This window comes from Nerophis ophidion, linkage group LG26 (genome assembly GCF_033978795.1).
Source record: "Nerophis ophidion isolate RoL-2023_Sa linkage group LG26, RoL_Noph_v1.0, whole genome shotgun sequence".
Taxonomy (NCBI): domain Eukaryota; kingdom Metazoa; phylum Chordata; class Actinopteri; order Syngnathiformes; family Syngnathidae; genus Nerophis; species Nerophis ophidion.
This window is the reverse complement of record NC_084636.1, coordinates 8028064-8050173: the sequence shown is the minus strand read 5'-3', so window position 1 is coordinate 8050173 and position 22110 is coordinate 8028064. Positions and strand designations below refer to the sequence as shown.

The 22110-nt window shown below is 40.8% G+C and overlaps 1 protein-coding gene across 2 annotated transcripts in view; it reads left to right on the top strand.

Moving 5' to 3' along the window:
- Positions 1 to 22110, top strand: part of LOC133543917 (palladin-like) — a 90744-nt gene that overhangs the window by 32181 nt on the left and 36453 nt on the right. For both annotated transcript variants that reach the window (XM_061888828.1, XM_061888829.1), the window contains 4 exons: positions 3478 to 3619; positions 3691 to 3714; positions 6408 to 6527; positions 7151 to 7565. In XM_061888828.1, the coding sequence (XP_061744812.1) occupies positions 3478 to 3619; positions 3691 to 3714; positions 6408 to 6527; positions 7151 to 7565 (701 nt within the window). The remainder of the gene's footprint in view (positions 1 to 3477; positions 3620 to 3690; positions 3715 to 6407; positions 6528 to 7150; positions 7566 to 22110) is intronic.

Below are 22110 nucleotides of genomic sequence, written 5' to 3'. Positions count from 1 at the left end.
ACATACTTTTGATGTTGAATTATTGTTATTTAATGATTGTTTTTGTCCTATGCTGACACACTTTTGTTGTTGAATTATTGTTATTTAATGATTGTTGTTGTCCGATACAGCCACACGTTTGTTGTTGAATTATTGTTTTTTAATGATTGTTGTTGTCCTATACAGCCACACTTTTGTTGTTGAATTATTGTTTTTTAATGATTGTTGTTGTCCTATACAGCCACACTTTTGTTGTTGAATTATTGTTATTTAATGATTGTTGTTGTCCTCTGCAAGCACACTTTTGTTGTTGAATTGTTGTTATTTAACGATTGGTCTAGTCCTATGCAGACACTTTTGTGATTGAATTATTGTTATTTAATGATTGTTGTTGTCCTATGCTGACACACTTTTGTTGTTGAATTATTATTATTTGATGATTGTTGTTGTCCTATGCAGCCACACTTTTGTTGTTGAATTATTGTTATTCAATAATTGTTGTTGTCCTACACAGCCACACTTTTGTTGTTGAATTATTATTATTGATTGTTGTTGTCCTATAAAGCTACATTATTGTTGTTGAATTATTGTTATTTAATCATTGTTGTTGTCTTCTGCAGCCACACTTGTTGTTGAATTATTGTTATTTAATGATTGTTGTTGTCTTATGCTGACACACTTTTGTTGTTGAATTATTGTTATTTAATGATTGTTGTTGTCCTATACAGCCACACTTTTGTTGTTGAATTATTGTTTTTTTAATGGTTGCTGTTGTCCTATACAGACACACTTTTGTTGTTAAAATATTGTTATTCAATAATTGTTGTTGTCCTACACAGCCACACTTTTGTTGTTGAATTATTGTTATTGATTGTTGTTGTCCTATAAAGATACACTATTGTTGTTGAATTATTGTTATTTGATGATTGTTGTTGTCCTATGCAGCCACACTTTTGTTGTTGAATTATTGTTTTTTTTAATGATTGTTGTTGTCCTATACAGACACACTTTTGTTGTTAAATTATTGTTATTCAATAATTGTTGTTGCCCTACACAGCCACACTTTTGTTGTTGAATTATTGTTATTGATTGTTGTTGTCCTATAAAGGTACACTGTTGTTGTTGAATTATTGTTATTTAATCATTGTTGTTGTCTTCTGCAGCCACACTTGTTGTTGAATTATTGTTTTTTAATGATTGTTGTTGTCCTATGCTAACATACTTTTTTTGTTGAATTATTGTTATTTAATGATTGTTGTTGTCTTATGCTGACACACTTTTGTTGTTGAATTATTGTTATTTAATGATTGTTGTTGTCCTATACAGCCACACTTTTGTTGTTGAATTATTGTTTTTTTAATGGTTGCTGTTGTCCTATACAGACACACTTTTGTTGTTAAAATATTGTTATTCAATAATTGTTGTTGTCCTACACAGCCACACTTTTGTTGTTGAATTATTGTTATTGATTGTTGTTGTCCTATAAAGATACACTATTGTTGTTGAATTATTGTTATTTGATGATTGTTGTTGTCCTATGCAGCCACACTTTTGTTGTTGAATTATTGTTTTTTTTAATGATTGTTGTTGTCCTATACAGACACACTTTTGTTGTTAAATTATTGTTATTCAATAATTGTTGTTGCCCTACACAGCCACACTTTTGTTGTTGAATTATTGTTATTGATTGTTGTTGTCCTATAAAGGTACACTGTTGTTGTTGAATTATTGTTATTTAATCATTGTTGTTGTCTTCTGCAGCCACACTTGTTGTTGAATTATTGTTTTTTAATGATTGTTGTTGTCCTATGCTAACATACTTTTTTGTTGAATTATTGTTATTTAATGATTGTTGTTGTCTTATGCTGACACACTTTTGTTGTTGAATTATTGTTATTTAATGATTGTTGTTGTCCTATACAGCCACACTTTTGTTGTTGAATTATTGTTTTTTTAATGGTTGCTGTTGTCCTATACAGACACACTTTTGTTGTTAAAATATTGTTATTCAATAATTGTTGTTGTCCTACACAGCCACACTTTTGTTGTTGAATTATTGTTATTGATTGTTGTTGTCCTATAAAGATACACTATTGTTGTTGAATTATTGTTATTTGATGATTGTTGTTGTCCTATGCAGCCACACTTTTGTTGTTGAATTATTGTTTTTTTTAATGATTGTTGTTGTCCTATACAGACACACTTTTGTTGTTAAATTATTGTTATTCAATAATTGTTGTTGCCCTACACAGCCACACTTTTGTTGTTGAATTATTGTTATTGATTGTTGTTGTCCTATAAAGGTACACTGTTGTTGTTGAATTATTGTTATTTAATCATTGTTGTTGTCTTCTGCAGCCACACTTGTTGTTGAATTATTGTTTTTTAATGATTGTTGTTGTCCTATGCTAACGTACTTTTTTTGTTGAATTATTGTTATTTAATGATTGTTGTTGTCTTATGCTGACACACTTTTGTTGTTGAATTATTGTTATTTAATGATTGTTGTTGTCCTATACAGCCACACTTTTGTTGTTGAATTATTGTTTTTTTAATGGTTGCTGTTGTCCTATACAGACACACTTTTGTTGTTAAATTATTGTTATTCAATAATTGTTGTTGTCCTACACAGCCACACTTTTGTTGTTGAATTATTGTTATTGATTGTTGTTGTCCTATAAAGATACACTATTGTTGTTGAATTATTGTTATTTGATTATTGTTGTTGTCCTATGCAGCCACACTTTTGTTGTTGAATTATTGTTTTTTTTAATGATTGTTGTTGTCCTATACAGACACACTTTTGTTGTTAAATTATTGTTATTCAATAATTGTTGTTGTCCTACACAGCCACACTTTTGTTGTTGAATTATTGTTATTGATTGTTGTTGTCCTATAAAGGTACACTGTTGTTGTTGAATTATTGTTATTTAATCATTTTTGTTGTCTTCTGCAGCCACACTTGTTGTTGAATTATTATTATTTAATGATTGTTGTTGTCCTATGCTAACATACTTTTGTTGTTGAATTATTGTTATTTAATGATTGTTGTTGTCCTATGCTGACACACTTTTGTTGTTGAATGATTGTTATTTAATGATTGTTGTTGTCCAATACAGCCACACTTTTGTCGTTGAATTATTGTTTTTTAATGATTGTTGTTGTCCTATACAGACACACTTTTTTTGTTAAATTAATGGTATTAAATTATTGTTGTTGTTCTCTGCAGCCACACTTTTGTTGTTGAATTATTGTTATTTAAAGAATGTTGTCCTTTGCAGCCACACTTTTGTTGTTGAAATATTGTTATTTAATGATTGTTGTTGTCCTATGCTGACACACTTTTGTTGTTGAATAATTGTTATTAAATGATTGTTGTTGTCCTCTGCAGCCACATTTTTGTTGTTGAATTATTGTTATTTAATCATTGTTGTTGTCTTCTGCAGCCACACTTGTTGTTGAATTATTGTTATTTAATGACTGTTGTTGTGGTTGTAGGTGTTGCAGGATGCCCAGGCGTCCGAGGGTCAAGTGGTGGTCCTAGAGTGCAGGGTCCGTGGAGCCCCCCCTCTGCAGGTCAGATGGTTCCGCCAAAGTGAGGAGATCCTGGACTCGCCAGATTTCCGAATACTCCAGAAAAGTAAGTCTCTTTGTGTCATGGTGGACTTCCAACTCCCGCTGTCTACTAAAAAAAGATCTCTCTTCCTCAAGAGCCTCGATCTGCAGCGGAGCCAGGTAAGTCACATGACCTCCTTTTTGTAAACACCACCTGTCATGTCTCACCTGAGCGCACTCTTAATCACCGGCGTGTAGACCTGCCTCGCACACAGGCCACCTCTCAGGTCTCACCTCAAGCAGACTGGTCTGTGACTCACCTCACATCCATCCACTCACTCACCTGAACTCACTGCTGTCCTCTCCAGTTCTCTGTGACGTCTCATTACTGTAAATTGTACAAGGACCTGGAGTTGGAGAACACCCTTCATGTTTCAATTGTCAATAGAAGTTTCTGTGGAACTTAGTGGACCAGAACCTCAGTGTTGATTTTTGTGGGACCTAGTAGACTACAACCTCAGTGTTGATTTCTGTGGAACTTAGTCGACCAGAACCTCAGTGTTGATTTTTGTGGGACCTAGTAGACTACAACCTAAGTGTTGATTTCTGTGGAACTTAGTCGACCAGAACCTCAGTGTTGATTTTTGTGGAACCTGGTTGACTAGAACCTCAGTGTTGATTTTGTATGGAACCCAGTAGACCAGAGCCTCGATGTTGATTTCTGTGGAACCTAGTAGACTAGAAGCTCAGTGTTGATTTCTGTGGAACCTAGTAGACCAGAACCTCAGTGTTGATTTTTTGTGGAACCTAGTAGACCAGAACCTCAGTGTTGATTTCTGTGGAACCTTGTAGACCAGAACCTCAGTGTTGATTTTTGTGGAACCTAGTAGACCAGAACCTCAGTGTTGATTTTTTGTGGAACCTAGTAGACCAGAACCTCTGTTGATTTCTGTGGAACTTAGTCGACCAGAACCTCGGAATTGATTTTTGTGGAACCTGGTTGACTAGAACCTCAGTGTTGATTTTGTATGGAACCCAGTAGACCAGAGCCTCAGTGTTGATTTCTGTGGAACCTAGTAGACCAGAACCTCAGTGTTGATTTCTGTGGAATTTAGTACACCAGAACCTCAGTGTTAATTTCTGGGGAACCTAGTAGACTAAAACCTCAGTGTTGATTACTGTGGAACCTAGTAGACCAGAACCTCAGTGTTGATTTTTGTGGAACCTAGGCGACCAGAACGTCAGTGTTGATTTCTGGGGAACCTAGTAGACTAAAGCCTCAGTGTTGATTACTGTGGAACCGAGTAGACCAGAACCTCAGTGTTGATTTTTGTGGAACCTAGGCGACCAGAACGTCAGTGTTTATTTTTTGTGGAACCTAGTAGACCAGAACCTCAGTGTTGATTTCTGTGGAACCTATACGACCAGAACCTCAGTGTTGATTTCTGTGGAACTTAGTAAACCAGAACCTCAGTGTTGATTTCTTTGGAACCTATACGACCAGAACATCAGTGTTGATTTTTGTGGAACTTAGTAGACCAGAACCTCATTGTTAATTTTCTTTGGAACCTAGTAGACCAGAGACTCAGTGTTCATTTCTGTGGAATCTAGTAGACCAGAACCTCAGTGTTGATTTGTGTGGAACCGAGTTGACCAGAGCCTCAGTATGGATTTCTGTGGAACCTATTCGACCAGAACCTTAGTGTTGATTTCTGTGGAACCTATTCGACCAGAACCTCAGTGTTGATTTTTGTGGAACCTATTCGACCAGAACCTCAGTGTTGATTTCGGTGTAACCTAGTCGACCAGAATCTTAGCGTTGATTTTTGTGGAACCTAGTTGACTACAACCTTAGTTTTGATTTCTGTGGAACCTAGTCAACCAGAACCTCAGTGTCGATTTCTGTGGAACCTAGTCGACCAGAAACTAAGTGTTGATTTCTGTAGAACCTAGTCGACTAGAACCTCAGTGTTGATTTTTGTGGAACCTAGTAAACCAGAACCTCATTGTTAATTTTCTATGGAACCTAGTAGACCGGAACATCAGTGTTGATTTCTGTGGAACCTATTCGACCAGAACCTCAGTGTTGAATTTTGTGGAAGCCAGTAGACCAGCACCTCAGTGTTGTTTTATGTGGAACCTAGTAGACCAGAGCCTCAGTGTTGTTTTCTATGGAACCTAGTCGACTGGAACCTCAGTGTTGATTTTTGTGGAACCTAGTAGACCAGAACCTCAGTGTAAATGTTTGTGGAACCTAATAGACCAGAGCCTCAGTGTTTATTTTTGTGGAACTTAGTAGACCACAACCTTAGAGTTGAATTCTGTGGAACCTAGTCAACCACAACCTCAGTGTTGATTTCTATGGAACCTAATTGACCAGAACCTCAGTGTTCATTTCTGTGGAACCTATTCGACCAGAACCTCATTGTTGATTTCTGTGGAACCTAGTAGACCAGAATCTTAGTGTTGATTTTTGTGGAATCTAGTCGACTAGAACCTCAGTTTTGATTTCTGTGGAACCTAGTCGACTAGAACCTCAGTGTTGATTACTGTGGAACCTAGTGGACCAGAAACTAAGTGTTGATTTTTGTGGAACGTAGTCGACCAGTACCTCAGTTTTGATTTCTGTGGAACCTAGTATACCAGAACCTCAGTGTTGATTTCTGTGGAACCTTGTCGACCACAACCTCAGTGTTGATTTCTGTGGAACCTAGGCGACCGGGAAATCAGTGTTGATTTTTGTGGAACCCAGTTGACCACAACCTCAGTGTTGATCACTGTGGAAACTTTATATCATCAAACTTCATTCCAAGCAGGATATTTTGGGTTGGATTGTTTTTCAGCTGCCTAATGTCTAATTTGTCTTTTCGAAGAGGAGATCTGCACCCTGGTGATTGCAGAGGCCTTTCCAGAAGACGGAGGTCTGTTCTGCTGCACCGCCTCCAATTCTTATGGTTCTGTTCAGACCAAAGCCCGGCTCACCGTCACTGCAGGTGCATCTATTGCCTCCGATGTTACAACCTTATACAAAACCTGTTTTATGACAAATACACCACTTGGTGGCGCTCTCATTTAACCCCAAAGTTTGAATCCATAATATTCTCAATGTGGTGTACAGAAGTTCTCAAGCAACTTGAAGGTATCTATTCAGATGTCCCAAAGAGGTACACACCGTTAGGGGGACTACATTTGTTTAAAAGTGGATGAAACACTGTTTTGAGACTTTGGGCACCATAAATGACAATACTTTGAGCTGTCAATCAATCAACAACGAAGTTGACAGGAGAATACAAAATCAGAACGTTTGACTCCGTGTGGAATGGATGCATACGTATTGAAGAAGAATCAATAAGGTGTTGGTAAAGATGCAGATTGAGCAGTGGCCCAGCACATCCAGCAGATGGAGCTGTGGTGAAAAAAGTCCAACATGTTGGAGCGCTGCCCACAGGATCGGTGTGGAACTTAAGACTCTGCAGGTGTTGTGGTTTCTTTGGGACTAAAAGACTTATTCCAAGGATGTCTTGAATTCCCAGGAAGTGCCCGAGATGAGATAATATTGATATCTGTACCCAGTAGGAGGAATAATACCTAATATTATACTTGTCTCCATGTTTAGGACCCAACAAGTCATCCAGTAACGGTTTATCTGGAGATGGCTCCGAGTTTGAGGACGGAGCAGCCTTCCCTCCGCCACCTCCGTCCACAGAAATCAGCCTCTTGGAGCTGCCGCCGAAGATATTTCCACAGCCCTCCACTGAGCCTTTTCACGTAAAGGAAGTGGAGTTGTGGCCTGGTGGTTCTGGTACACCTTTGGCTCCGCACAAGACTGGTTTCATGTCGAATGGACGACTCCCGATGCAACCGTCTCCGCCTGCCGAGACCACACCTCCTCCGCCTGCAGAGCCCGCACCTACTCCACCTCCACCTTCTCCTCTACTCCCACTCCAAAGCTCGCCTCCCACCCCTAAGAATCTTTCTCCGGTCCCTGGGAGAGAGGGCGGTCCTCTTCCGACGAAGCCCAAACCAAAGCTGTGAGTACCCGTCGCCGCAGTGGTCTGCATCCTTGGGGGAGACAGAGTTAGTCTGGGAGACCTGACAGTGTTGTGAGACGGTTCAAAGTTGGGCTTCTTTTCGAAAGCCAAAGTATTCCTCCTGCCTTGATCGTGTTGTCCCTGTGGCGTGGATGTAAACGGTTGTGGTGTGGCTTCAGCTCAATTGTTTGTGTTTGATCTCAGAGCCGAACCAAGAGCGTCTTTTGGTCTCGTCCTCAACTTTGACTCTCGCTGGTATCAGGAGGGAGAAGAATGGCTTTGTTTCCACAAGTTCATGACGTAAACAAGTCTGTGTGCATGAAACTGCAGAATATTTAAGACTTGCATTTTTGCGCACCTCTGGTTGGTTGGAGCATGGTCCTGCATATTATTGTTACTTACTGCACAACTTTGGGCATACTTGCACAATCTAATTGAACTGATGTCATATATCACATACAACAAGGTCAAATTCAGGTGAGGGACAGGAGGACAGAAACATTAGCAACACTAGCACACAATAGATGTAGGTACTTGGATAGGATAATAGCTGTAGGTACCTGGATAGGAGAATCGATATCGGTACCTGGATAGGAGAATCGATATCGGTACTTGCGTAGGAGAATAGATGTAGGTACCTGCATAGGAGAATAGATGTAGGTACCTGAATAGGAGAATAAATGTAGCTACTTGGATAGGAGAATCGATATCGGTGCCTGCGTAGGAGAAAAGATGTAGGTACCTGGATAGGAGAATAGATGTTGGTACCTGAATAGGAGAATAGATGTAGGTACCTGGGTAGGAGAATAGATGTAGTTACCTGAATAGGAGAATAAATGTAGGTACTTGGAGAGGAGAATCGATATCGGTGCCTGCGTAGGAGAAAAGATGTAGGTACCTGGATAGGTGAATAGATGTAGGTACCTGGATAGGAGAATCGATATCGGTACCTGAATAGGAGAATCGATATCGGTACTTGCGTAGGAGAATAGATGTAGGTACCTGCATAGGAGAATAGATGTTGGTACCTGGATAGGAGAATAGATGTAGGTACCTGAATAGGAGAATAAATGTAGGTACTTGGATAGGAGAATAGCTGTGGGTACCTGGATAGGAGAATAGATATCGGTACTTGGATAGGAGAATCGATATCGGTACCTGGATAGGAGAATCGATATCGGTACTTGCGTAGGAGAATAGATGTAGGTACCTGCATAGGAGAATAGATGTTGGTACCTGGATAGGAGAATAGATGTAGGTACCTGAATAGGAGAATAAATGTAGGTACTTGGATAGGAGAATCGATATCGGTGCCTGCGTAGGAGAAAAGATGTAGGTACCTGGATAGGTGAATAGATGTAGGTACCTGGATAGGAGAATAGATGTTGGTACCTGAATAGGAGAATAGATGTTGGTACCTGAATAGGAGAATAGATGTAGTTACCTGAATAGGAGAATAAATGTAGGTACTTGGAGAGGAGAATCGATATCGGTGCCTGCGTAGGAGAAAAGATGTAGGTACCTGGATAGGTGAATAGATGTAGGTACCTGGATAGGAGAATCGATATCGGTACCTGGATAGGAGAATCGATATCGGTACTTGCGTAGGAGAATAGATGTAGGTACCTGCATAGGAGAATAGATGTTGGTACCTGGATAGAAGAATAGATGTAGGTACCTGGGTAGGAGAATAGATGTAGGTACCTGAATAGGAGAATAAATGTAGGTACTTGGATAGGAGAATCGATATCGGTGCCTGCGTAGGAGAAAAGATGTAGGTACCTGGATAGGAGAATAGATGTTGGTACCTGAATAGGAGAATAGATGTAGGTACCTGGGTAGGAGAATAGATGTAGGTACCTGAATAGGAGAATAAATGTAGCTACTTGGATAGGAGAATCGATATCGGTGCCTGCGTAGGAGAAAAGATGTAGGTACCTGGATAGGTGAATAGATGTTGGTACCTGAATAGGAGAATAGATGTAGGTACCTGGGTAGGAGAAAAGATGTAGTTACCTGAATAGGAGAATAAATGTAGGTACTTGGATAGGAGAATCGATATCGGTGCCTGCGTAGGAGAAAAGATGTAGGTACCTGGATAGGAGAATAGATGTTGGTACCTGAATAGGAGAATAGATGTAGGTACCTGGGTAGGAGAAAAGATGTAGTTACCTGAATAGGAGAATAAATGTAGGTACTTGGAGAGGAGAATCGATATCGGTGCCTGCGTAGGAGAAAAGATGTAGGTACCTGGATAGGTGAATAGATGTAGGTACCTGGATAGGAGAATCGATATCGGTACCTGGATAGGAGAATCGATATCGGTACTTTCGTAGGAGAATAGATGTAGGTACCTGCATAGGAGAATAAATGTTGGTACCTGGATAGGAGAATAGATGTAGGTACCTGGGTAGGAGAATAGATGTAGGTACCTGAATAGGAGAATAAATGTAGGTACTTGGATAGGGGAATCGATATCGGTGCCTGCGTAGGAGAAAAGATGTAGGTACCTGGATAGGTGAATAGATGTAGGTACCTGGATAGGAGAATAGATGTTGGTACCTGAATAGGAGAATAGATGTAGGTACCTGGGTAGGAGAATAGATGTAGGTACCTGCATAGGAGAATAGATGTTGGTACCTGGATAGGAGAATAGATGTAGGTACCTGGGTAGGAGAATAGATGTAGGTACCTGAATAGGAGAATAAATGTAGGTACCTGGATAGGAGAATCGATATCGGTGCCTGCGTAGGAGAAAAGATGTAGGTACCTGGATAGGAGAATAGATGTTGGTACCTGGATAGGAGAATAGATGTAGGTACCTGGGTAGGAGAATAGATGTAGGTACCTGAATAGGAGAATAAATGTAGGTACTTGGATAGGAGAATCGATATCGGTGCCTGCGTAGGAGAAAAGATGTAGGTACCTGGATAGGTGAATAGATGTAGGTACCTGGATAGGAGAATAGATGTTGGTACCTGAATAGGAGAATAGATGTAGGTACCTGGATAGGAGAATCGATATCGGTACCTGGATAGGAGAATCGATATCGGTACTTGGGTAGGAGAATAGATGTAGGTACCTGAATAGGAGAATAAATGTAGGTACTTGGATAGGAGAATCGATATCGGTGCCTGCGTAGGAGAAAAGATGTAGGTACCTGGATAGGAGAATAGATGTTGGTACCTGAATAGGAGAATAGATGTAGGTACCTGGGTAGGAGAAAAGATGTAGGTACCTGAATAGGAGAATAAATGTAGGTACTTGGATAGGAGAATCGATATCGGTGCCTGCGTAGGAGAAAAGATGTAGGTACCTGGATAGGAGAATAGATGTTGGTACCTGAATAGGAGAATAGATGTAGGTACCTGGGTAGGAGAAAAGATGTAGGTACCTGAATAGGAGAATAAATGTAGGTACTTGGATAGGAGAATCGATATCGGTGCCTGCGTAGGAGAAAAGATGTAGGTACCTGGATAGGAGAATCGATATCGGTACCTGGATAGGAGAATCGATATCAGTACTTGCGTAGGAGAATAGATGTAGGTACCTGGATAGGAGAATAGATGTAGGTACCTGGATAGGAGAATAGATGTAGGTACCTGGATAGGAGAATAGATGTAGGTACCTGGATAGGAGAATAGATGTAGGTACCTGGATAGGAGAATAGATGTAGGTACTGTAAAATACCGTACACATTTTGGATTACATTTGATGTAGTATGTGAAAATACTGTAAACATTTTGTATTAATGTTGATGTAGTATTTGATAATACTGTTAGCACGTCACTTTTTTAGAAGTGACATCTAGTCCATCACTTATATTGGTCACACTAGTCTTAGACTTAGATTGGTCACATCTAGTGTTAGATTTAAATTGGGCACATCTAGTCTTAGACTTAGCTAGTTCACACATAGTCTTAGACTTAGATTGGTCACATCTAGTCTTAGACTTAGATTGGTCACCTTTAGTCTTAACCTTAGATTGGTCACATCTAGTCTTAGACTTATATTGGTCACATTTAGTCTTAGACTTAGATTGGTCACATCTAGTCTTAGGTTCAGACTGGTCACATCTAGTCTTAGCCTTAGACTAGTAACATCTAGTCTTAGACTTAGATTAGTAACATCTAGTCTTAGACTTAGATTGGACACATCTAGTCTTAGACTTAGATTGGTCACATCTAGTCTTAGCCTCAGATTGGTAACATCTAGTCTTAGCCTCAGATTGGTAACATCTAGTCTTAGACTTAGATTGGTCACATCTAGTCTTAGACTTAGATTGGTCACATCTAGTCTTAGCCTTAGATTGGTAGCATCTAGTCTTAGACTTAGATTGGTCACATCTAGTCTTGGACTTAGATTGGTCACATCTAGTCTTAGCCTTAGATTGGTGACATCTAGTCTTAGACTTAGATTGGTCACATCTAGTCTTAGCCTTAGATTGGTAACATCTAGTCTTAGACTTAGGTTGGTCACAGCTAGTCTTAGACTTAGATTGGTCACATCTAGTCTTAGCCTTAGATTGGTAACATCTAGTCTTAGACTTAGATTGGTCACATCTAGTCTTAGACTTAGATTGGTCACATCTAGTCTTAGCCTCAGATTGGTAACATCTAGTCTTAGCCTCAGATTGGTAACATCTAGTCTTAGACTTAGATTGGTCACATCTAGTCTTAGACTTAGGTTGGTCACATCTAGTCCTAGACTTTTTTGGTCACATCTAGTCCTGGACTTAGATTGGTCACATCTAGTCTTTGCTTTAGATTGGTAACATCTAGTCTTAGACTTAGATTGGTAACATCTAGTCTTGGACTTAGATTGGTCACATCTAGTCTTAGACTTAGATTGGTCACATCTAGTCCTAGACTTAGATTGGTCACATCTAGTCCTAGACTTTTTTGGTCACATCTAGTCCTGGACTTAGATTGGTCACATCTAGTCTTTGCTTTAGATTGGTAACATCTAGTCTTAGACTTAGATTGGTCACATCTAGTCTTGGACTTAGATTGGTCACATCTAGTCTTGGACTTAGATTGGTCACATCTAGTCCTAGACTTAGATTGGTCACATCTAGTAACCCGTGTGTGTAGACGCATATGAATCATCCATCACAAAGAGATATATATTTCATACCCCTGCCATGGCGTGGATACTTGACCAGGGTGTACATCTCCTTCCTTTTCCACCAATGACCGCACCCCAGGGGGTCCATCTTTCAGCCCACACAGTTAGTTATTGAAGTTGAAATGTTGAGTCATTCTCTCCTTCCAGAACTGAGGAGGGAGACAATTGCAGGTAAATATTTGTTGCTTTAGCTTGTTTGTGCACATACATGTATTAAACATACTGTAGCTGTGAATATTTGTAAGACTATTTATAAAACGTGACTCTTCTATACCAGGGGTCACCAACCTTTTTGAAACCAAGAGCTACTTCTTGGGTACTTAATAATGCGAGGGGCTACCAGTTTGATACACACTTAAATAAATTCCCAGAAATAGCCAATTTGCTCAATTTACCTTTAACTCTATGTTATTATTAATAATTAATGTTATTTATCTTTGTCGCATCGTGGTGCGGGTTTCGTTCTCCCAGGAATGCAGACGAGCCTCGGACACAGCGTGAAGGTAGGAATAAATCATTTAATTAAAAATAAATCAGACTTTGACAAAGAAAAACGTGCGTATAGCACTTAAGGCAAAAAAACTAAAAGAGCTAGCACGGGAGCTAGAAGACAAAGAGCCCAGCGTGGAAGCTAGCAGGTAGCGAGCAGGAAACAGAAGTAGTCACTTGTTGTAAGAAGACAAACTAGGAAGCCAGACTAACTGACGGGACAAGGCAGGCTTAAAGGCCTACTGAAAGCCACTACTACCCACCACGCAGTCTGATAGTTTATATATCAATGATGAAATATTAACATTGCAACACATACCAATACGGCCGGTTTAGTTTACTCAATTACAATTTTAAATTTCCCGCTAAGTGTCATGTTGAAAACGTTGCGGTATGATGCGTTTGACGTCTCGGGTTGGGACATATTACCGCAGCACCATTTGCGGCTATAAGTCGTCTCTTTTCATCGCATAATTACACAGTATTCTGGACATCTGTGTTACTGAATCTTTTGCAATTTGTTCAATTAATAATGGAGACATCAAAGAAGAAAGATGTAGGTGGGAAGGTTTAGCCTTTAGCCACACAAACACACAGTGTTTCCTGGTTTAAAATTCCCGGAGGTGAAGCTTTACTATGGATCAGAGCGGTCAAGCGGACATGGATCCCGACCACTTGTCAGCCGGCAGGTTTCGGTGAGAAAATTGTGGTAAAAAGTCGCCTCTTACCGGAGATTCGCGGAGCTTGCGCCGTCCATGCAGCTGCAGTGACTTCCCTGACACATTGGCGTCAACACCCGGCCGTGGACGTACACTTCCGACTATCAGGTACTATTTAACTCACTAAAACACTAGCAACACAATAGAAAGATAAGGGATTTCCCAGAATTATCCTAGTAAATGTGTCTAAAAACATATGAATCCGTCTCAATGCAACGCGATTGCAATTGCGTTTTTTTTTTTTTCTAGTCCGTCGCTATCAATATCCTCAAACACGAATATTTCATCCTCACTCAAATTAATGGGGAAATTGTCGTTTTCACGGTCCGAATAGCTGTTTTTGTTGGAGGCTCCCATTAAAAACAATGTGAATATGTGAGGAGCCATCAACGGGTGACGTCATCGTCTGCGACTTCCGGTAGAGGCAGGGCTTTTTTCCAGTTGCGAACCTTATCGTGGATGTTCTCTACTAAATCGTTTCAGCAAAAATATGGTGATATGGAGAAATGATCAAGTATGACACATAGAATGGACCTGCTATCCCCGTTTAAATAAGAAAATCTCATTTCAGTAGGCCTTTAAATAATGTCAGTGATTACAAAACACAGGTGTGCGTCCGGAACAAGCGTCAGTGAAAATAATAAGTAACTATGGTAATCAACTGAGAGGAGCACAAACAGGAACCGAAGGAGTCCAAAACCAACAGAAAACACAAAAGACTCAAAAATGTAATCATGATATGATCCGGGCAGCAGATCATAACAGTGGAAACACTGATCATCTTAATGATTTCTCACAATAAATATATATTGTTGATGACGAGTTTTAAATAGGTTAAAATCCAATCTGCACTTTGTTAGAATATATAACAAATTGGACCAAGCTATATTTCTAACAAAGACAAATCGTTATTTCTTGTAGATTTTCCAGAGCAAAGTTTTTTCAAGAAATTCAAAAGACTTTGAAATAAGTGTCACCGTTTCATTACGAATGATATTTTTTTTAAATCAGATTTTTCACACTGTTTAGTTTGGATTAATCATGATTTTTCACGGTTGGTACACTCTTTAAGAAGGGGGACCGGAGGGTGTGTTCCAACTATCGTGGGATCACACTCCTCAGCCTTCCCGGTAAGGTTTATTCAGGTGTACTGGAGAGGAGGCTTCGCCGGATAGTCGAACCTCGGATTCAGGAGGAACAGTGTGGTTTTCGTCCTGGTCGTGGAACTGTGGACCAGCTCTATACTCTCGGCAGGGTTCTTGAGGGTGCATGGGAGTTTGCCCAACCAGTCTACATGTGCTTTGTGGACTTGGAGAAGGCATTCGACCATGTCCCTCGGGAAGTCCTGTGGGGAGTGCTCAGAGAGTATGGGGTATCGGAATGTCTTATTGTGGCGGTCCGCTCCCTGTATGATCAGTGCCAGAGCTTGGTCCGCATTGCTGGCAGTAAGTCGGACACGTTTCCAGTGAGGGTTGGACTCCGCCAAGGCTGTCCTTTGTCACCGATTCTGTTCATAACTTTTATGGACAGAATTTCTAGGCGCAGTCAAGGCGTTGAGGGGTTCCGGTTTGGTGGCCACGGGATTAGGTCTCTGCTTTTTGCAGATGATGTGGTCCTGATGGCTTCATCTGGCCGGGATCTTCAGCTCTCACTGGATCGGTTCGCAGCCGAGTGTGAAGCGACTGAGAATCAGCACCTCCAAGTCCGAGTCCATGGTTCTCGCCCGGAAAAGGGTGGAGGGCCATCTCCGGGTTGGGGAGGAGACCCTGCCCCAAGTGGAGGAGTTCAAGTACCTAGGAGTCTTGTTCACGAGTGGGGGAAGAGTGGATCGTGAGATCGACAGGCGGATCGGTGCGGCGTCTTCAGTAATGCGGACGTTGTATCGATCCGTTGTGGTGAAGAAGGAGCTGAGCCGGAAGGCAAAGCTCTCAATTTACCGGTCGATCTACGTTCCCATCCTCACCTATGGTCATGAGCTTTGGGTCATGACCGAAAGGATAAGATCACGGGTACAAGCGGCCGAAATGAGTTTCCTCCGCCGGGTGGCGGGGCTCTCCCTTAGAGATAGGGTGAGAAGCTCTGCCATCCGGGAGGAGCTCAACGTAAAGCCGCTGCTCCTCCACATGGAGAGGAGCCAGATGAGGTGGTTCGGGCATCTGGTCAGGATGCCACCCGAACGCCTCCCTAGGGAGGTGTTTAGGGCACGTCCAGCTGGTAGGAGGCCACGGGGAAGACCCAGGACACGTTGGAAAGACTGTGTCTCCCGGCTGGCCTGGGAACGCCTCGGGATCCCCCGGGAAGAGCTAGACGAAGTGGCTGGAGATAGGGAAGTCTGGGCTTCCCTGCTTAGGCTGCTGCCCCCGCGACCCGACCTCGGATAAGCGGAAGATGATGGATGGATGGATGGATATTACTTTGGTTTTTTCTAAAGTGCTGTCAGGGGTGTATTTTGAAGTGATTATTTGCAACAGTCGGCGTCTCCTCACTTATTTTTGCAAATAGCACCATAGGGATGTAAATCTCTTGTGTTGGACGATTCGATACACATCTCGAAGCATGGGTTACGATGCGATTCAAAAACGATTTATTTATATATATAAAAAAAAAGAACGATTCGATGCGATTCGATTTAGTTTATGAACGATTCATTATGATTCGATGCGGTGTATGATTAATTACATTTAATTCGGCGTGGCGCAGTGGGAAAATGGCCCTGCGCAACCCGAGGGTCCCTGGTTCAATCCCCACCTAGTACCAACTTCGTCACGTCCGTTGTGTCCCGAGCGAGACACTTCACCCTTGCTCCTGGTGGGTGCTGGTTAGCGCCTTGCATGGCAGCTCCCTCCATCAGTGTGTGAATGTGTGTGTGAATGGGTAAATGTGGAAGTAGTGTCAAAGCGCTTTGAGTACCTTGAAGGTAGAAAAGCGCTATACAAGTACAACCCATTTATTTATTTATTTATACATTTGATTCTACAGATTTTCTAGATTTGCCAGAATATGTTTTTTTAAATTATACTCATAATATTTCACAAATATTCTTTGTTGAAAAAACAGAAGCTAAAATAAAGAATTAAATTAAAATGTATTTTATTATTCTTTATAATAAAGAAATTTATTTACTTGAACATTGATTTAAATTGTCAGGAAAGAAGAGGAACGAGCTTAAAAGGTAAAAAGGTATATGTGTTTAAAAATCCTAAAATCATTTTTAAGGTTGTATTTTTTCTCAAAAATTGTCTTTCTGAAAGTTATAAGAAGCAAAGTAAAAAAAATAAATGAATTTATTTAAACAAGTGAAGACCAAGTCTTTGAAATATTTTCTTGGATTTTCAAATTCTATTTGAGTTTTGTCTCTTTAAGGATTAAAAATGTCAAGCAAAGCGAGACCAGCTTGCTAGTAAAAAAATAAAATTAAAAAAATAGATGCAGCTCACTGGTAAGTGCTGCTATTTGAGCTATTTTTAGAACAGGCCAGTGGGCGACTCATCTGGTCCTTATGGGTGACCTGGTGCCCGCGGGCACCGCGTTGGTGACCCCTGCTCTATACTGTAGATGTGAGTATTCGTAAGAGATTAGTATGCTAGGATGGAGGTGTTTCCCTGGGTTTTCTGTTGCTGAGCAAGGCACTGTGGCATTGCTGGCATTCCTTGGCCGTGACTCATGGCTCCTCTCTTAGCCGAGAGTGTTTGTGTTGACGAGGTGGAAGTAATCAAGTCCCTAATGGAGAAGCTACAAGTCCCTAATGGAGTCGCAACCAAGTCTTGCTGGCGGGTGTTGCAGACACGGGGGATGTGCCGACTGTCCGAATGTTGAAACGTGGGAAGGAAAGGAAGAGAGAAAAGTAGAAAATGTCACATCTGAGTCGAGAGGTGGGCGGTCCTTCCAGGGATGTGCGAGGCCCGGGATTGGCTGAGAGTCCCCCGGCGTCTCAGTGTGAGATTGGCTGGTCAGAGGGACCTGCATGGAATGGAGAACCTTTCCAAATAAGGAAGAGTTGTGCTGACTGACCTTCCTTAGTGCGGGTGGGGGTTGGGCTAGAAGATCTGCGATGTCTGGAACCTGGTTCTGACTTGTATCCCAACCCTGAACCTGGTGCGGATCCTCTTTTATGTCTACTTCGTCTATCTCTTGTCTCGATCCCAGTCCTGGATCTCGTCTGCATATTAACAAAACTGCTGATTCTAGGTCAGGGGTGTCAAACTCAAATACAGAGTGGGCCAAAATTTAAAACTGAACAAAGCCGCGGGCCGAGGTTGAACAAATTAACTTTGAATAGGGACCCAAACAAGTTTTTCATTGAATATTGAACAGACAAGGCTTATATAACTTTATAGTGACATGCAAAATTGAGTTTCAAATAATAATTAAAGCTGCAAGCAGCGTTGGTCGGGTCCGCCTTTGGCTGCTGCCCCCGAGACCCACGGCCGGATAAGCGTTAGAAGACGCCTTGGAGCCACTATTTTGAGAATCTAATGCATTGTGAAAGTAATGCAGTTGTTGTATTGAAGTGAAAATATCAAACTTCCTGTTGATTTTTGCTAAAGTATGTTAATTATTCAAATGTAGGTCTAAGTGAGACCTACATAGTGTTCTATGTTTCATGTCTCTCTGACATTCCTACCGGAAGTTGCAAGCAGTTTTGTCTGTGTTTTCTTCCTAGGAGCAGTTTGTCCGTGTTGTATTCCTAGGGGGGCGGTAGAGCGCAATTTTGAGTTTTGAGGTTAGATTTTTTCATCAGATCGCAATTTTTGCCAGACCTGATGGGTGTGTCAAGTTTGGTGAGTTTAGAAGCATTTTAAGGGGGTCAAATAACAGCTCAAAGAGGCAAAAATGACATTTTTTAGGAGACTTTGCACAGGGGTTCTTTGAAGGCGCGTAAAATCAAAACCTGAGAACTTATCAAAACTCTGTTCCATACTTTTAATCAGAAGGGTTCAATCTCTCTCCTGTGCGAGTTTGAAGCCAAAACAACAAACGCACTCAGAGGAGATAATGTTTGAAGAAAGGTAACCGGTTTTTACAAAACTTTTGTTTTGAAGGGGGGATTGCAAACTTCCTGTTGATTTTTGTTGGGGGTTTTCAGCCTATGAAATGTAGGTCTAAGCGAGACCTACATAGAGGTTTTTGTTTCATGTCTCTCCGACATTCTTACCGGAAGTTACAAGCAGTTTTGTCTGTGTTTTCTTCCTAGGAGCAGTTTTTTCAGTGTTTTATTCAAAAATAGCGCTAGAGCGCAATTTTGAGTTTTGGGTTTGTTTTTTTTTTCATTAGATCGCAATATTCGCCAGTCCTTATGTGTGCGCCAAGTTTGGTGACTTTTGAAGCATTTTAAAGGGGTCAAATTACAGCGCAAAGAGGCAAAAATTGCATTTTTTGCGAAAATTTTATTTTGAAGGGATTTTTGCCAACTTCCTGTAGATTTTTGCTGAAAGAAGTGAGTGTATGAAAATTGGGTTTAAGTCAGACCTACATAGGAGTTTTCGTTTCATGTCGCTATGACATTCCTAACAGAAGTTACATGCAGTTTTGTCTGTAATTTTTTCCTAGGGGGCGCTAGAGCGCAATTTTAATTTCGAGGGATTGGTTGCTTAATATGTTGGGAAGGTTTGCTATACGGACGTGTGTGTCAAATTTGGTGAGTTTTGAAGCATGTTAAGGGGGTCAAATTACAGCGCGTAGGTGCGGAATAATAATAAAACACAGCAGTTTCAATAGGGTCCTTGGGGGCATGGGGCAAGGACCCTAATTAAAAATTATCAATGGCATTTCAAATCAAATTTAAATAAAAATTGAATGCCTCTTTTGTATTTGCAGCCTTCTGAGGTAAATATCAACATTAACTTTTTCCAGAGGCTAATACATTTGAAAATAAAATAACAATGAATAAATCAACCATTCAGGCCTTTTTAATGTCGGGGCTCAGGTGGGCGGGGTTAGAGGGGTTTGTTGGTAGCAGGGATGGGGGGTGTATATAGTAGTGGTCCGGAAGAACTAATGCTGCAAAGGGTTCTGGGTATTTGTTCTGTCGTGTTTTTGTTGTGTTTATGTTGTGTTACGGTGCGGATGTTCTCCCGAAATGTGTCGGTCATTCTTGTTTGTTGTGGCTTCACAGTGTGGCGCATATTTATAACACTGTTAAAGTTGTTTATATGGCTACCCTCAGTGTGACCTGTATGCTGTTGATCAAGTATGCCTTGCATTTACTTACATGTGTGTAGAAGCTACATATATTACGTGACTGGGCCGGCACGCTGTTTGTGAGGAGGAAAAACAGACTTGAAGACAGGTTGTAGGGGACGCTAAAGGCAGTGCCTTTAAGGCACACCCCCAATATTGTTGTCCGGGTGGAATTCGGGAGAATGGTTGCACCGGGAGATTTTCGGGAGGGGCACTGAAATTCGAGAGTTTCCCGGGAAATCGGTGAATGCGGTGTTGGAGCGGCACCGCTGTATAGCACCGGCGGGCCAGCTCTAATGTTAATTTGATATTGCCTAAAGGGCCAAATGAAATTACACAGCGGGCCAAATGTGGCCCGCGGGCTAGAGTTTGACACCCATGTTCTAGGTGGTTTCAATCCCCAGCCTGATTCAGGTTTAACACCTTGATCTTAGTCTTAGTCCAGGTCCTCATTATGATTTGATTTGTGCTTGGGATTCTTGTCAAAAGTCTTGATCAAAATCTAAACCTATTCTGAACGGATCAGGTTCTTAGTCTTGATCCGGATCACAATACTGATTGTGAGTCAGCAAAGTAAGGAGCGCCATCCATTTTCGGTGTGTGTCTTCATGAATATGCAGAACATCATCAATCAATGTGATTTATCAAGACTAAAACTGTTCTCAAACTGACATAGTTACACTGTGACACCTGTGTGTGTCAACATATGTCTATTCAGCAATATCCTTTTATGATTATAGCACTGCTGGATGACTTCACATTCCATTGATGTGTTTTGTGTTTTTTAATGACTAATTAAAGATAATAACTAATTAGTTTGAATTATTGAGTACTTATTGACAGGTGCTTATAGTAATGATCATTAATCAATAGTTTAAAACTATTGTGTACTTATTTACAAGTGGTTATACAAATTGTGTTGGATGTAAATATAAACGGAATACAATGATTTGCAAATCCTTTTCAACCCATATTCAGTTGAATATGCTACAAAGACAACATATTTGATGATCAAACTGATATACTTTTTTTTTTTATTGCAAATAATAATTAACTCAGAATTTCATGGCTGCAACACGTGCCAGAGTAGTTGGGAAAGGGCATGTTCACCACTGTGTTTCTTCACCTTTTCTTTTAACAACACTCAATAAGCGTTTGGGGAACTGAGGAAACTAATTGTTGAAGCTTTGAAAGTGGAATTCTTTCCCATTGTTGTTTTATGTAGAGCTTCAGTCGTTCAACAGTCCGGGGTCTCTGCTGTCGTATTTTACGCTTCATAATGCACCACACATTTTCCATGGGAGACAGGTCTGGACTGCAGGCGGGCCAGGAAAGTACCCGCACTCTTTTTTTTACAAAGCCACGCTGTTGTAACACGTGCTGAATGTGGCTTGGAAATGTCTTGCTGAAATTGATGGCGCTTAAATGGCAGCATATGTTGCTCCAAAACCTGTATGTACCTTTCAGCATTAATGGTGCCTTCACAGATGTGTAAGTTACCCATGCCTTGGGCACTAATGCACCGCCATACCATCACAGATGCTGGCTTTTGAACTTTGCGTTGATAACAGTCTGGATGGTTCGCTTCCCCTTTGGTCCGGATGACACAATGTCAAATATTTCCAAAAAACATCTGAAATGTGGACTCGTCCGACCACAGAACACTTTTCCACTTTGCATCAGTCCATCTTAGAAGATCTTGGGTCCAGAGAAGCCGGCAGCGTTTCTGGATGTTGTTGATAAATGGCTTTCGTTTTGCATAGTCAAGCTTTAACTTGCACTTACAGATGTAGTGACGAACTGTATTTAGTGACACTGGTTTTCTGAAGTGTTCCTGAGCCCATGTGGTGATATCCTCTTGAGATTGATGTCGGTTTTTGATACAGTGCCGTCTGAGGGATCAAAGGTCATGGTCATTCAATGTTGGTTTCCAGCCATGCCACTTACATTGAGTGATTTCTCCAGATTCTCTGAACCTTTTGATGATATTATGGAGCGTAGATGTTGAAATCCCTAAATTTCTTGCGATT